Genomic DNA, 17382 nt, shown 5'->3' with positions numbered 1-17382 from the left:
TTTTAGCTTTCCAACTGGCACATTTACCATTAGTTTTGTCCAGAGTCTCTTTAAATGAGGCTTTGGAGACTCTATCACTATGGAGGGGAACCCCCAGATACTTACCCAAAGAATTGGTCAGAGGAATACCAGATATTTCACTTAACCTTTTGCAAACACCCTTACTCATGTTTTTAGAACACAACATCCGGGATTTTTGGATATTGAGCTTTTGTCCAGAAGCAGCGCAGAAACAGTTAAGGATATCCATAACCACACCAATTTGATCCTCATTCCCTTCCACAAAGATCATAACATCATCTGCGAAGAACAAATGAGTAATCGAATGACAGAATTTGTTGATGGAAACTGGATGGAAATTCCCATTGCCCACAGCCTCTTGGATAAGGTGAGACAATCTTTCCATAGCAATAACAAATAAGAAAGGGCTCATAGGGTCCCCTTGACGGATACCCCTGGAAGGAGTAAACTCCTCCGACATATCTCCATTGATCAAAACCTGAAAAGCAGGAGAAGAAATGCAGACCTCGATCAACCTCCTCCAACTATCCGGGATACCAGCTCTCTTCAGACTATCCAGAAGAAAACTCCAATTTAAGCGGTCATAAGCTTTCTCCAGATCCAGCTTCAGAGCCACAATACCTCTCTTACCCTTTTTAATTTTCATGGAGTGAACCATCTCCTGGGCTATAACAACATTATCCATCATCTGTCTGCCAGGAACAAAACTGCCTTGATTCTGGCTAATAATCTCTGGAAGAATACGTCGGAGTCTATTAGCCACAATTTTGGTAATAGTTTTGTACAACACATTATAAAGACTAATAGGCCTCATTTGTAAAAAGGAGGACGGTTTCTCAACTTTTGGAATCAAGACCAGAAGGGTTTTATTCACAAGCCTAATATCATCGGAACCACTGAAAACTCCTTTAACAAAACTGTAAATGCCTTCCTTCACAGTATCCTGGCAGGGATACCATCAATTCTAGGAGCTTTGGTAGCTCCAATACTCGAGAAGACCAGATCAATCTCTTTCTGGTCAATAGGATGGAAAGCTTCCCGAATCGTTTCCTCTTCCAACCTAGGAAACGAAGTCCTAGAAAGAGCTTTATCCAGATCCATATTCTCCTCTTTAAATAAGTCTTTATAAAAATTAAGGGCCAAGCGACGAATCTCCTCATCCTCATAGACCCAATCTCTATTTGAATCTTTGATAGCATCAATCTGATTCCTCTGCCTTCTAATAATAGTAGAAAGGTGGAAAAACCTGGTATTGCGATCTCCATCTTTGATCCAAGCCTTTCTAGATTTCTGAAACCAAAGTAGCTCTTCCTGCCTCAGCACAGCTTCCAATTCGTTCTGGAGGGTTCTAAGAAGGCCATTCAGACTATGATCAAAACTAATCTCCAAATTGCGTTGAATGCCTTCGATTCTGCTTAAAAGTTTATTCTTTCTTCTGATAATATGGCCAAAGATGTTTTTATTCCATCCCACCACATTCCTTCTAAACCCCTCAGCAGCAAGGAGAACATTGGAGTGGGGCTGCCAATTGTCCTGAACAAAGTTTTTAAACTTAGGGTGAGATTCCCAGGCCACCTGGTATCTAAAAGGTCTGTCCCCTTTAGGCCGATGGCTTTTAACCAACTTAACTAAAATAGGACAGTGATCAGAATGACGAAAAGGGAGATTCAACACACTCACTTCGGGAAATCTATAGATAGCCGCAATATTCACATAAACTTTATCCAAACGAACAAAAACACTATTACGTTTCCAAGTAAATCTATGACCAGCAGCTCCCAGATCAGAAAGCCCACACAAATCCATATTCTGCTTATGGTTGAGACACCGGTTCACATAGTGGTTCCCACCCCCTCTTTGATCACTCATAAGGGCAATATCATTAAAATCCCCAGCCACAAACCAAGCATCCAAAATACTCGTACTCATAGTATACAGGACCTCCCACAACCTTTTACGATTGGCCGTGATAGGATCAGCATAAACAAAGGTGATAAAGAAGGGTTTATTACCAGGATAAATAACCTTACTGTGAATAAATTGTTTATCCATACTGACAATATCAATCTGAACACGATCTGGCTTCCAGAAGAGCCAAATCCCCCCAGCCCAGCCAGTAGCCTCTGATCTAACACAATTCCAATTTCTAAACTTCCTAACCACCTCATCTGCTTTACTACCACTGATCTTGGTTTCCAGCAAAGCAAAACAAGAAGGGTTAAATTGTTTAACTAAATCTTTAATATGGATACGGGTAGCCTTACTAGCCGCACCTCTAACATTCCATACAAAAAAGTCCATCAAAAGGCAGACTACTGACCATAGGCCCAACACCCTAAACCAGGTACTTATTCAGGGCTCCTGAGAGCCTTGAAGAGGTACCAGCAGGCCCCCTTTTATCCCAAACATCCAAGGATCTATGGTTATTTTTCTGATTACCCTTAGGTTTTTTCATATTTATTTTATTGACCCCCTGTAGCCTTTCCATTTGAACTATCAACATAGGTTTTCGGGATACTAACCTCATTATGCTTCTTATTCCCAAATGGGGCATGATTCTGGGAGCTCCCTAAGTCAATAACTTTGGACTCAAACAGAGGGTTAACAGTCTCAACTTTATTGGCCTCCGGCTCAGCAGATTCCAACCCTGGCATGCTTAGCTCCATATGCTCGTTTGATTGGTCAGATTCATGAGCATCCTCAATAGACAGGACCCCAAATCTAGATCCTAAGCCGAGGACCGTATCATCACTAGAACCAACTTTCTTATTGGGGGGCCTTTCCTTGATCTCAGGGGCAATCTGGAGAGTATTCATCTCCTTGCTAATGTCAAGAGGACGAGTCTGAACAACAGTTGCTCGAGTTCTCCATCTGACCGACCTCTTAGCCAGCATCCAGGGGCCAAAGTTCCTCCCTTCACCTTGAATCCTCTCTTCTCTTTCTTTTTCGGCCACCATAACCTCTTCGATCAGCTTCTCTGTCTTTTGGAACCCTTCAAACATATGGCCAAACATACCACACTCATAGCAAATATTATGAATGCCTTCATATTCAATATAGTAAACCACATTCTGAACACAGAATTTAGACAACAGAGGCTTAGCAAGATCGATATCAATACAGACCCTGGCAAACTTACCTCTCACTGCCCCAATGGTGGTTTTATCCACATGGTGAACTTTCCCAACAAGACCACCAACTTTATTAAGAAAGCTTTCATTATAGTATTCAATAGGTAAACCCGGGAATCTTACCCAAGTTAGAATCCTATTAACTGAACAGTCATGAGGATTAAAATTAGGGACCCATGGCCTTAAAGCCAGAACACGGTTAGATATAATATAAGGGCCACCATTAATAACAGCATTAAAATCCTCCGCCCTGGTAAATTTGATAACATGATAGTCATTCTCTAAGTAAGTAATGGTGACTTTTCCTTTTTTAGCCCACTGCGTTTGGATTCTCTGAGCGAAATAATTAAAACTAATCTTTTTACCAAGCACAGTAACTATTAAAGCTAACTTCCATTTAGACCTGACGGCGCGTTTATCCGCCGATGAAAGCCGAATCACAGGACATAACAGGTCATCCTGTTCTTCATCCTCAACATCGGAGTCAGAATAGACCTCGTCAAAATCATCCTCTACAATTTCTTCATCTACCACGGGTTCTTCCTCGACCACCCCCATCACTGTATCTCTCCAGGAGTTTTTCCCCAAGCTTTGCTCATTAGATTTTTTGTTTAGAGCATCAACAAATGTCCTAGGACCCACAATCGACTTGGACATGGATTCATTGTGAACAGCCATCCCCTGGACTGCCGGCCCGCCCTCCTGGACTGCCAGCCCGCGCTCCTGGACTGCCTGCCCGCCCTCTTGGACTGTCAGCCCGCGCACCTGGATTGCTAGCCCGCCCTCCTGGACTGCCGGCCCGCTTTCCTGGATTTACGCATCCTCACTCGCCTTAAGTCCCCTATCACCGCCACCGGACAGGCTATCTGACCCGGTTCTGCCCCCATCAACCTCCCCCGCTCCATCCGATCCGTTCCCAACCCTAGATCTACCCGTCATTCCAAATCCGCTTCCACCCCCAGCCTCCCTAGCCGGTACCATCATCCCATCAGCAAAGCCCCTGCCCCCCATCAAACTCCGCCGATCAGAGACTGCCGCCGCCGCCAGGAGCGGTCCGTTGGCCGATCACGGAGAGATCGACCTCCTACAACCCCTGTCCTGGTCCAGCGAATCCCCATCCCCAACCCTAGCGCCGCGCACCCCCCCCCCCCATCCTCCATCCCCGCCCTTACCGATGCAACCAGAGCCGGCCCACCGCCCGACCTCGAGCGGTCTCTCTCCCTCTCCTTCATCCGGAACAACGCCGACAGCCACAAGACAACGCCCAAGAATCGCAAATCGCCCTAGAATCGCAAAACGCAGGGGAGAGGATGTCGCTATCAGTTGCGAAATGCTATTTTTTAATTTGTTACCCTTCTCTAATTATATTATTAAATTACAAAAAATATTAAAACAAAAATTTAAAACCAACTAATATGTAACCGGTGTAGAATTCAACACATAATATTTGTGTTCTATAAAGATGTTTGAAAATACCCAACTTCTCAACATTAAGGGTAAAATTGCTCGGCTGTCAATGTTAAAAATTTAAAAATCCAAATATTTTATCAACTTTAAAAATATTAATCTCCAATTATATTATTAAATTACAAAAAAAATGTTAAAACAAAAATTTAGAACCAATTAATATGTAACTGGTGTAGAATTCGACACATAATATCTATGTTGTATAAAGATGGCTGAAACTGACCAAACTTCTCAACTTTAGAGGTAAACTTGCTTTTGACTCTTAACGTTAGAAATAAAATTGTACAATTTTAAATGTTACAGATAAAATTGCTCCTAACTGTCAATTTTAAAATTATTTTACACTTTTGATTGAGGGTTTGATGTATTAAATTGAAAGATTGTGGATTTAATAAACAAAAAAATTAGGACCTCAAAATATTTTTTCCAATAAAAAATAGCCAAGACTAAGCTTTGTAATGTTTTATGCTTTTGTTTGTTATAATTTGGAAGCTATTATAATCTAATATATTATTAGTGAAATAAAGACATAAACTTCCAATATAAGAAATCAAATCAGCATACAAAACATGGTTGGTTGGTGTTTATGTGACTTTTTATTATTTCTAAGTGATGCAAAGTATTTTTTTTTCATCCACTATTTTTTGACCCATCACTTCTTATCCAAACCTAACTCTTTTGTCATTTAAGTAAAAGTTTCTTGGGTTTTGATGAATTGATTTGTGACTGATTTTTCTAATTAGTTTACCTACTCTTCTTTTCATATTTTAATACCCTTTTGCCCGGGTTCGAGCCGAAACGGGTCGTGAAAAGATAATAATAAAAGTTATTCTTGAATTTTACTTTTCGGTTTAATTTTTTAGGTCGAATGGTTATTTGATAAAGTATTGTTCCTGTTAGACCAATTGCTAGTAGATTTAAAGAGAAAACTCAATTTAGCAATCTATCCGGATAAGGTTTTGATGGAGGAAGAAAGTTGTGGAACACCTTTTGGCATGATAGTGGAACTTGGACGGAATCCCTAATACGATGATATCCCTGGCATATAGGCGGTAGACCAAGAAATCTAAGCATGTTGATGGAGTTTCTAATGGACTTTGCATCCCCGAATGCTTTTTTGGAATCTCCAATTCGAAGGAAAAATTTCATGGAAGAATATGTTGGTAGGGCATGAAGAAGATTAGTCCATAGATCAAGTCTCGGATACAAGGCCCGACTCGACGTATAAATTCTTGGTAGAATCAGATGTTGAAGAAGAGGAGGATGACCCAAAGTGCCCAACTATTCGGATATTTGATGGAAATAGTTCTCATCGTTAATCATCATTGCCGTGACTAAAAGAGGAACTATAAACATTATTGACTTAAAAAATGACTATTATGTCATGAAATTTGAAACCATTGATGATTATGAAGTAGCTTTTGCTAGTGGCCCGTACATTATGGCGAATCACTTTTTGGCCATTACCCGGGAAACATCAAACTGCATGAACCATGCCTCTTCCTCCATAGTCATATGCCCATCCTGTAGGCTCGCCTCTGTTTCCCCTCTTAAGACACCTTAGAAGAACGATATTTCTTCCTTTTAGGACCGGAGGAAGAATCCTCTAAGGAAGACGCCTTCCTCTTTTAGCGTCTACGGGTAACCTTAAGCTCACGGGCACATGTCGAAACCTGGGCATCAATATCATCCGGGGATGGCCCCTCTGAGTTAGCTTGTTCATCCTCCCCCTAAGGAACTTGAGCCTCATACACTCCCTCTCAGTGAGCCCTCGGGAGTGATTCATGCATCTTCCCTCAACGGAGCTTGAGGATCAAGCACGGTCTCCCATAGCACCTCTTCAACATCATCCTCTTGTCATGTGTCCAAACCAGTCAACGTAACTAGTGGATTCCTTTGGTGGTCACCCCACCTTCTTGAGTCGAGGCATCAACACTTGGATCCTAAAAATCGTTCACCTCAGCCACATACACTCTAACCTCCACTAGAGGCATATAACCAACTATCTCAGGCTCAAAAGTGACCCATATTGGGTCAGGAAGAATATGCTCAGTAGACAACAAAGCTTGCTCGCGACTAGAAAAAGGCACACCAAGTCCAAGTCAGACCCTTCCTCCCCTACCCGAATAAACAAATCGTATACGTGTAGCATCTTCAAGAGGACCGCTTACACCCTCGGCGATGCAGGTAGCACCTTCACGAGGACCGCTAACATCGGCAAATCCAATTTCAGTAGATCTAGTTTCAATAGCATCTTTATGAGAAGTGCTACCCTATGATGACCTTATCCTCACCACAGCAAGAGTTGGCTCATTCTCCAAATCCTCATTCACCTTCAAGGCAAGAACGCCCCCAGGCTCGTCAGTAGCAACTCTAGTGTCAGGCTTGCTCTCCCTCCTTGCATACGCTCATGAATAGACAAGTTAGACATGATAAAGACTTGCAATACAAAATAAAGGAATCAAAAATAGGAAATCCACCTTGAAGAAGATCATCATACTTAGTCGTGCCCGTTGTATAAAGCACTCCATTCAAGCCCTTCATGACAAAGGTCATATCACTCCTAAGCATCTTAATCATGTCTACACACTCCCATTTGAGATCAAACTCAATAAGTTGAGCCACAACCCTTTGCTCAGCTTCACTTAGCTTCCTTTCTTCTCTCCACCCGCTACGATCTCCGGGAACCAGATTCCAATCGACATGGAATGGGAAATCACCATAATAAGGATTATTCACCTCATCCTTATTGGGACGAACCAAAAACCACTTCATTTTGAAGCCATTAAAGCTATTTTTCTTCTTGAAAAAAAAAAGTGGTCTGACCCCTATGCATATACCAGATGATAAGTTCATCTATGGTCCTTAGTTTGGGCCTTTAAAGGTGACGGAAAATGGTCCCATTCAGTTTAATACCCATGTCATGGGCAATCTTCATAAAGGCCAAAATTTCCATCCAATAATTGGGAGAAATCTGGAAAGGGCAAAGCCAAAATTCTCTTAGAATGTCCACGACACTGCATATAAGAGAAAATCGCAGCCCTAACTCACCATGTTGGGTATAAATGCCCAAAGAACCATGATAACTAGTGGTCATCCGACAAGAAGAGGAAGGGAGACACACATCCATCCTTTGTAAAGCAGGATAATCATCAAGAAATGACTGCAATCTTTCTGCAATCAATGTGGAAGCCTACTCCTCAGCTCAATGATAAGTTTTCTTCCCCTTATACGCTACCTTCTTCCTAACAGATTTATCAGTCTCAGTAGGCTTCTTAGGGTTCTGTTTCTTAGGAGTCATAACCAGAAAAGAAGAACTGAAAAAGAAAAGAAATATCAAAATTACTTACACTAAAAATGAAATCGCTAGAAAAACAAAAAGCAACAAGAAGGTTGAGTAGGTGAACAAGGAGTGAAAGAAACCCACTAACACCTTCCTCCTTTTATACTTCTTAGGAAGCAAGTGAAACTATGGGAATCATTACTACTAACAAATAATTATTAGAGAGCATTAACTACTATTGACATGTCCTCTCTAAAAAACGTGAAACTACGACATGTGGTGAGCATAGATGAACCGTTGATAACTCGAAATACGTCCAAAGCACATAAAAACGTGTTTTGACATCTACATTTATAAGCAGACCAAGCGATGGGCAAATCCGTTAGGAACCCATATAACCTCCTTATCAATCCCTCATTTCTCGAAAAACCCAAAATTATCAAGTCAAGTTATGAGGAATCAACAAAACACTTGATGGTTTCTAATCCTAAAAACGATAAATTAGATCTGTGGGGTAACATCTGATATCAGGCGAATATAAACTCGCCACATGACATTTATGAAACCCGAACCATCACCTAAAAAAAGACAACATGTGGTGTCACCATAGCAAAGCTGGTCAATACGACTCCGTTTTGTAGGCCTTGGCTTGAAAAACCTGAAAAGACTCTGTCAATGATCCACTTGTTACAGTAATCACGTCTAATCCAGTGAATCACGAACCTAGTAAACTTAAAGAATATTAGGCCCCAATATCCGGGCACACGTTCACCTATAAATAAGTGATACGTAGCACGTCCTTCTCCTAAGCTTATAACATTCTTATACAGCTCAATCACAGTATAAATAGAGTAAGCATAGCTTAAGGTACACTACTTCATTCATTTATTAAGCTTACATCTTAGTTTTGATTTACTGTTGTGTTCATCTTCAAACTTCCATCAAACTGATTTAGGCAATAGAACGGATTAGCCGGACAACGACCCCTATTTAACCTTGTTTCTATCCAATCGTAGATTTTCAAGCGGACTTCCATGATTCAACCATATGAACAGTTAACTAATTTGACAAGCAATAACTTTTTCTAAATAAAAATATACTAAGCTACATTCATCCAAATCAGTGGGCATTTCAGAAATTTAATTCCTCAAAATTATTGGGATTGGTTGGTTGAACTTGCCTTAATCATTCAATTTCAATCAATTTGTCATTGGCTGTAACATACATCAAATTTAGACCATAAGGATTAAATTCCTCAATTTTATTTAATGTTGCATTTATGAATTGGTACATAAACTATTTAGCCCCACATAATTGTGGAGCATTCAGTCATAAATTTCATGTCCCACTACAACATTAACAGTTTTTTTTTTTTTACATCTACAGCCTCAAAAACTTAAAAAAAATTATATTTATCCTCTAAACTTATTTAAAATAACTTATTAATGTACATCGATTCGGTTTAAACCACATACTGAACTGGACTAATTCAATTCGGTTATTTGGTTGGAGTTTTTTAACACTTCAGATCAACATCGATTTTAATTTTAAGTATATTTCGATATTTGGTTCAGTTTGATAAAAAAATGTAAAAAAGTTGAATTGCACTCAATTACACTACAATATTTTATATAGAGCAAATAATTTATCTGTCCCCTCTTTTTTACCTAACACAATGTTTAGTCTCTCTATTTTGAAAATGACATTATAAAATTCCTATCTTTTGTCAATATTAATTCTTTTGGTCTTTCTGTCTATTTTTTTAGATTTTTAACCGTTATATTTGGCATAAACAGACAGACAGAAAATAACATAGTAACATGACCATTTTGTATCTACTATAATTATCCTGAAAGCTAAGATATATTCCGTTAAAAATCTAAAAAAACTAAACAGAAGGACCAAATGGTTAGTATTGACAAAAGATAGGGACATTATAATGTGTTTTTTAAAATATGGTGACTAAACAGTGTGTTAGGTAAAAAGACGATGACTAATAAATTATTTACCCTTTTATATATACACACATATATTTGATGTTACAAATTTTTTTGGTCAATTGTTTCGGTTTTACATATTATTCGGTTCAGTTTCGGTGTCAATTGTTTTAGTAATTTCGGTATTTGACTTTTCAATTCGGTTTTGAACCGATGCACACTCCTACCTATTAGCCTCTAAATTTTTTTAAAGTTATCTATGTCCCTGAACTTGCTTAAAAGGTACACATTTCAATTTTTTTTTCTAAATCTCTCTTTGCTCCGTCACGTGTATTTTAGGAACTTAATAGATCAATTTAAACAAATTGAACATTTTAAAAATATAAAGGGCAATTGATTTTTTTGGATAAATATCGGGGCTAAAAATATATTAGGCCTAAAAAAACATTCTCTTTCTATGTTCTTAGTGGTGTGGTATTGGTAAATGGCAAAGACACAAACAACAAAATGACCTTAAATTATTACTTCCCTAGAGGTCCCAATTCCATTATTAAATGAAACTCTTTTAAGGACATTTTCAATGAGGCCAAAACCTTATAGGATAAGCCTTATCCTATAGTTTACATAATGAACAGTCTATTTAGGTCGGTTTGGTTTACCTGCTGTTTGTTGTTTACTACTACAGTTGGTTGTTTGCTGTTAGAAAAAACTGTTTTTCCAAAAAAACAGAATTCACTGATTTTGTAAAAAGCTAATTTTCAATATAAAACACAGATATGAAGTTTCTAACCAAATACCTAAAAGTCTCCGTTTTAAAATGGCAAGGCAAACAGAAAGAGAAAATGAGGTAAACAAACACCCCCTTAGTTGTTGTTTTTTTAAAAAATTAAGTAATAAAAGCATATTCGATCATTGCGGTATCTAAAATTTTGTCATCTACCTCATGTGATATCATTTGGTAATGTTTGCCCACTCAAATATTTCACGGGTGACATTTAACTCATTTTGGATGAAATTTATCTAATTTGTCAATTTGTCGCATGGCACAATTTTTTACACATGTTATGTATACATGATACATGTTTTATTTTTTTTTCATATAGATTTAATGATACGAAATAAAATAATTCCTTATTTATCCATATATTAAGTCTATACGGAAAATAATTAAAATAATTGCTACGTATACATGCCACATGGTAAAAATTAACAAATCAGTTCATTTTTAAATCCAGAATTGATTAAACATCATCTATACAAATATTTGAGGGAGCAAATATTATCGAATGATACCACATAAAATAAATGATTTTTTAACAAATAATTTTTTTTTAAATAAAAAAATTGTAGATTTGTTACTTTTTCTCAAAACCGAATATCAAAATCTTATTTATAGTTTAATTACGAGATGATCTATCTAAATGATGTTTGATGAGTCTCTAACCGAGAAATTGGACAAACTATGAAAAAAACCTTATTTATAGTTCATACTTTTTTTATCTTTGGTAAAGAAAACAAAATGGGGTAAAATCCAAATTTAACTCTAACGTTTCAAAAGTAGTATGTAAATTTAACTCTAATGTACGAAATGATATAAATTTTTTAAAAATTAATTTTAGTCCTACTTTTGAAATACTGATTTGACTGTTATTTAAGGGTCAATCGATCTTCCAAACAAGTTTGTCAATAAATTAAAGCAGTTTCGTACATTTTTGTGTTGATTATTTGTAATTATATGAGTAACACAATAAATATTTTAAACATTTTGATAATAAAAAACGGTGATTAACTTATATGGTTAAGGTACAAACATACTCCTAATGTTTTGGGTCAGGAGCAATTTTACCCTAACGTTTAAAATGGTACAATTTTAACCCTAACGTTGGAAGTCAAGAGCAATTTTACCCCTAACATTGATAAATTTGGTCGATTTGAGACACTATCATAAAACACATATATTTTTAACATATATTAGGAATTGAAATTAAACAATACCAAATGGTCCAAGAAAACATATAAAAACATCATAGAATTTATATAAATAACAAAATTTTGTTAATTAAGATTTTAAATTGAGATAAAATAATAAAATAATTTAATTCTCCATCTCTACATAGAGCCATCAACATTTTTTTAATTATCCCTAATTCCAAAACCTCATTTCTGGGTTCTATTGAAATTTGACAAAACTACCCTTATTGAACCCACTTACCATACCATTGGATAAAGGGTAAATTAGGGTTTTGCAAGCATCATTAGCAACCTAAGTGTCACAATCATAGGGCACCTAAACCAAAATTAATTTATTTTTTTAATATCTTATGTTAAAAAAATATTAATTTGAAAAAATTATTGCACAAAGAATCAAAACAAAAGCATAGGAAAACACATCCAATTGAGAAAAAGTTCAAAAAGTAGTAACACCAAATAAGCTAAAAAGCAAAAATAATATTTGTTTCCTAATTTATTATTTAAGATATTATTATATTCTATATTAATACATGTTTTTTTAACTTAAAGATTTCTATATTAATACATGTTTTGTTAGTTCATTTTTAGTGTGAGTTTTGTTATTTTTCAAGCTACTTTTGTTTTTTTACTAAAAATAAATAACTATAGAAATATTCGGTTAAAAAACTAAAATTAATTACTAGTAATAATTAATTCCTATATAAAATTAACTAAAAAATGAAATATTAAAATAACTTAGTTTTTTTAGTAATTTATTTTTTTTTTTAAAATTGAGTTATATATAAAAAAAAAGGTCGTTTAAGGAATTATTTCCAACTTGTAATGATTACGGTTTTTAATTTTATAGTTAAAAAACATTATAATGATACAAAAGATAAAAAAAAATACTTTTATAGCATTAAAGTATATCCACCGCTGTAATAGTACAATTAAGGTGTCTAAAGTGTCGTAACGGTTTTTAACTATAAAGTTAAAAATAATCTCTCTAACGAAATTATTTCTAACCATTACTAGGTTTAGAATGGTTTTCTTAAATAGCCCGCTTTTAGGATATAACCGTAATAAATCTTTTTAAAACTCTACTTTTTATATAAAAACTTTCGATATACTAATTAGAATTATTTACATTAATAATAACTCAATATAAATAATGGTTAATTTAAAAAATTTGTCAAAATGCATTCACAATATAAAATGTCATATAATAAGTTAATAATTCTAAAACCACGTCAGTCATATAATAAATTAATAATTCTATACCAACATCTATTAACTAATTATGAATAATTATTTTCTATTTAAAATCAACTAACATCTGCAATTCTAACAGCAACAATAAACAATATGCAACCGAATTAAAAAGATACTTAATATAAAACAGCATATAATAAATTAATAAATCTAAAACGACATCTATTAACTAATTACGAATAATTACTTTCTATTTAAAATCAACTAACATCTACAATTCTACAACGTTTACCAACAACAACAACAAACAATACGCAACCGAACTAAACAGATACTTAATATAAAACATCATATAATAAATTAATAATTCTAAAACGACGTCTATTAACTATACGAATAATTACTTTCTATTTAAAATCAACAAACATCTACAATAACGTTAACTAACAGTAACAACAAACAATACGCAACCGAACAAAAGATATACTTAATATAAAACATCATATAATAAATTAATAACTCTAAAACAACGTCTATTAACTAATTACGAATGGTTCAAAAAAAAAAAACTAATTACGAATAATTACTTTCTATTTAAAATCAACGAACATACACAATTCTACAACGTTAACAATAACAACAACAAACAATACGCAACCGAACCAAATAGATACTTAATATAAAACGTCATATAATAAATTAATAATTCTAAAACAATGTCTATTAACTAATTACTAATAATTACTTTCTATTTAAAATCAACTAACATCTACAATTCTACAACGTTAACTAACTGCAACAACAAACAATACACAACCGAACTAAACAGCTACTTAATATAAAACGTCGCATAATAAATTAATAACTCTAAAACGACGTCTATTAACTAATTACGAATAATTACTTTCTATTTAAAATCAACTAACATCTACAACTCTACAACGGTAACTAACAGCAACAACAAACAATATGTAACCGAACTAAACAGATACTTAACATAAAATATCATATAATAAATTAATAATTCTAAAACAATGTCTATTAACTAATTATGAATAATTACTTTCTATTTAAAATCAACTAAAATCTACAATTCTACAACGTTAACTAACAGTAACAACAAACAATACGCAGCCAAACCTAAATAGATACTTAATATAAAACGTCATATAATAAATTAATAATTCTAAAACGACATTTATTAACTAATTACGAATAATTACTTTCTGTTTAAAATCAACTAACATCTGCAATTCTACAACATTAACTAACAGCAACAACAAACAATACACAGCCGAACTAAACTAATACTTAATATAAAACGTCATATAATACATTAATGATTCTAAAACTACGTCTACTAACTTACGAATAATTACTTTCTATTTAAAATCAACTAATATCTAAAATTCTACAATGTTAAACAGATACTTAATATAAAACGTCATATAATAAATTAATAACTCTAAAACGACGTCTATTAACTAATTACGAATAATGACTTTCTATTTAAAATCAACTAACATCTACAATTCTACAACGTTAACTAACAGCAACAACAAACGATACGCAACCAAACTAAACAAATACTTAATATAAAACGTCATGTAATAAATTAATAATTCTAAAACCACGTCTATTAACTAATTACGAATAATTACAAACACAACCAAAAGACCCATAATCTTAAACAAATATTAATCTCCACCAAATTAATGAAAATTTAAACATAAAGTGACTATCTTTACCTAATCTTTTAATCTTAATTCCTAAGCAAATGATGATTAAAAACCAAAAATTAAAAAGAACCCATCAATTAAAATCATGAAAACTCAAAAGGGTTCTCAAAATTTTCCGGGAAAACATCCAAACAACTTCTCTGCCAAGAAAATGACATTCTGCCAACAAATATATATAAAAAAAAAAAAAAAAATTGAATTTCATTGACATTGTTAAGAGAGATAATATACTTAAATTTCCCACCAAAAATATATTTTTTATAATATTTTCCCAGAGCTCAAAAATGGTAGAAAATAGCAAAAAAAAAAAAAAAAAAATTCAAAATTTACCCTTTTTTATATTATTATTCCTTGAGCACTACACATTTGGACGCCAAAGACTCCATAAACGCGAATTCAATATCCCCAACACGTCCGGTAACACCTTCCTCGCCAACCCCTTATGATTACCAACACCCGCCGGCGCCGGCACCGTCACCGGCGACCTAACAACATCCTCAATCTCCACAGCTGGTACAACCTCCACAACACTCACTGTTTCTTCATTTTTCTCCGCATCATCATCAGCCACTTTTTCCGGCGAACCCCCATCAATCTCCGGCGAAACCTCCATTTCGGGAACATCAACTACCGGCCGGCGACCCGATTTATCTCTTCTCTTGTTACCCCTTTGTTGCTTCTTTGACTGTTCGCCGTTGGTCAAGTGATCTTCAAAAGCTTCAATGGCTTGATGGATTAGTTCCCTGTTCGGCGATGAGTCCCACCGGAACCAGTAACTGGTGTAGCAATCGAAGCAATCACAGTCAAAGATTGGAACTTTATGGGTGGAATTGGTAAAGATTTGATTTTTAGAAGTGGGATTTGAATTTGAGAGCTTTTTGGATGATTTTTTTTTGGGGGTTTGAGGGGAAGAAGCGGAGGAAGTGGAGGAGGAGGAATTGGGGTTTTGGGGGTTAGTGGTGGTTTTGAGAGAGCGGGTAATCATGTAAGCAAGAACTTCTTTATCTTCTAGAGAGAGAATAGAAGCTAGAGTGAGAATGGTGGCCGGAAGAAGCTTGAGTACAGAGAAAACATCTCCATCGGAAGGAGGAGGCGGCGGCGGAGAAGGTGGTGGAGGAGAAGAAGGGTAAACTTTACCTTTCTTTAACTTCATTTTTGGGGTCTTTTTGGGGTTTGGTGGAAGAAGAAGTGAAAAGAGGAGGAAGATGGTTTTGGGGGTGAAAAGATTTTAGAGAGAGAAAGAGGGGTAGAGAGAGAAAGAGGGAGGAGAGAGGCGGAGGACAGGCGGCAGAAGGTGTAGGGTTTCTTTTTAATTTGACTTGAATTTCAAGGTAGAAAAAAGGTACGTCCTTTATCAAGAAATAGAGAGATGGAGGTAGGAGGAGGAAACGGCATCGTTTTGTAAGATAAATTACAAATGGCTAGTGAAATTTATTTATTTTCAAGATAACGACGATTAAACTTCAAAACGCAATCTAAAAAACTTCAAAACGCAATTTAAGTCATTTAATTTAAAAATTTTAAAAATTATTGTCATTAAATTTTAATAAACGCTTTAAAATATTCGTAATTTTTTGTTTTGAGGTTATTGGGGTATTTTTGGATTAGGAAAGAAAAAATGAATGTTTAAAGAGAAAACGTTATATAAATGTTTATGTTGGGTTTTAATGATAAATGTCTTTTGAAAGTATTTTAATTTTTGAAATTTTCATTTTAAAGGTTATTAACTATAATTTTAAAACACTAGTTAAAGTTTAGTGGTACAATATATAAAAAAAATGTAAAGTTGAATGATTTTTAAGATAGATTACATCCATGTCTACTTTATTTTATTTTAATATTGTAGTCATTGAACTTCAAATTTTGACGATATGGCTATTGAACTTTATATTTTTAAACACTGGTGATCACTCAACGTCAAAGCTGCTCGAGTAGGCACCGCTCCAAAGAAGACCATAAAGAGGGTTTGGAGGCCCGTAGGCTTCTCTGGTTCTCGAAACAAACACCTACTAGTTGAGGGGGCTTGATGACTAGTGGAGAACTTTCGATTAGCTTCCGTCCCTGTGGGGGCGTCGTTGGGTTCGACGGGGGGAAGCTCCGATGCCAAAGTCAGTATAAAGAATAGAGGGATAAACTGAATTGACAAAGTAGGGTTTCCAAGATTGTGTGAATGTGTACCTTGATAGCTTAAGATGCAAGCTATACATAGTCATGTAGTTGTAACCCTCGGTAACTAGAAAGTCTACATTAATGCTTCATTAATGGCGGTTACAGGTTTCCTTTAAGTATGTTCGTTAGCTCATTAATAGTCCATTAATTGCCTTTATTGAGGAATCGGCTCAGCTGTTCAGCTGGCAGATCAAAGGGTGATGGCGGATCTCACGTAGGTTCTGACTACGGATCTCGTGTGGCGGAGTCTCGGTGATCCGCCCATCGGATGTCTTGCTTGATACGCCATTGCCTTCTTTGACCGGTTCAATACGTGGTCGTTTTGGGTAAATATCTTCTTTGATCCCTCTGATAATATCCCGATGTTATCAGGCTGCTTTGACCATACAACGATTTCTTAAGTTTATAGATTTTTCCAGCCTTCCCTCCCCCTGAGCAACAAACCGGGAATTCAATATCAAGAGAAAGAGAAG

The 17382-nt window shown here is 35.4% G+C and overlaps 1 protein-coding gene across 1 annotated transcript; it reads right to left on the bottom strand.

Annotated features, from left to right (window-relative positions):
- Positions 1-14748: 14748 nt before the first annotated feature.
- Positions 14749-16076, bottom strand: LOC136228580 (uncharacterized). Its single transcript, XM_066017008.1, has one exon. The coding sequence runs from the start codon at positions 15891-15893 to the stop codon at positions 15099-15101; it is 795 nt and encodes a 264-aa protein (XP_065873080.1). The 5' UTR covers positions 15894-16076; the 3' UTR covers positions 14749-15098.
- Positions 16077-17382: the final 1306 nt, after the last annotated feature.

The sequence above is a fragment of the Euphorbia lathyris genome, chromosome 5 (genome assembly GCF_963576675.1).
Source record: "Euphorbia lathyris chromosome 5, ddEupLath1.1, whole genome shotgun sequence".
Classification (NCBI taxonomy): domain Eukaryota; kingdom Viridiplantae; phylum Streptophyta; class Magnoliopsida; order Malpighiales; family Euphorbiaceae; genus Euphorbia; species Euphorbia lathyris.
This window is presented reverse-complemented; position numbering and strand designations above follow the sequence as displayed.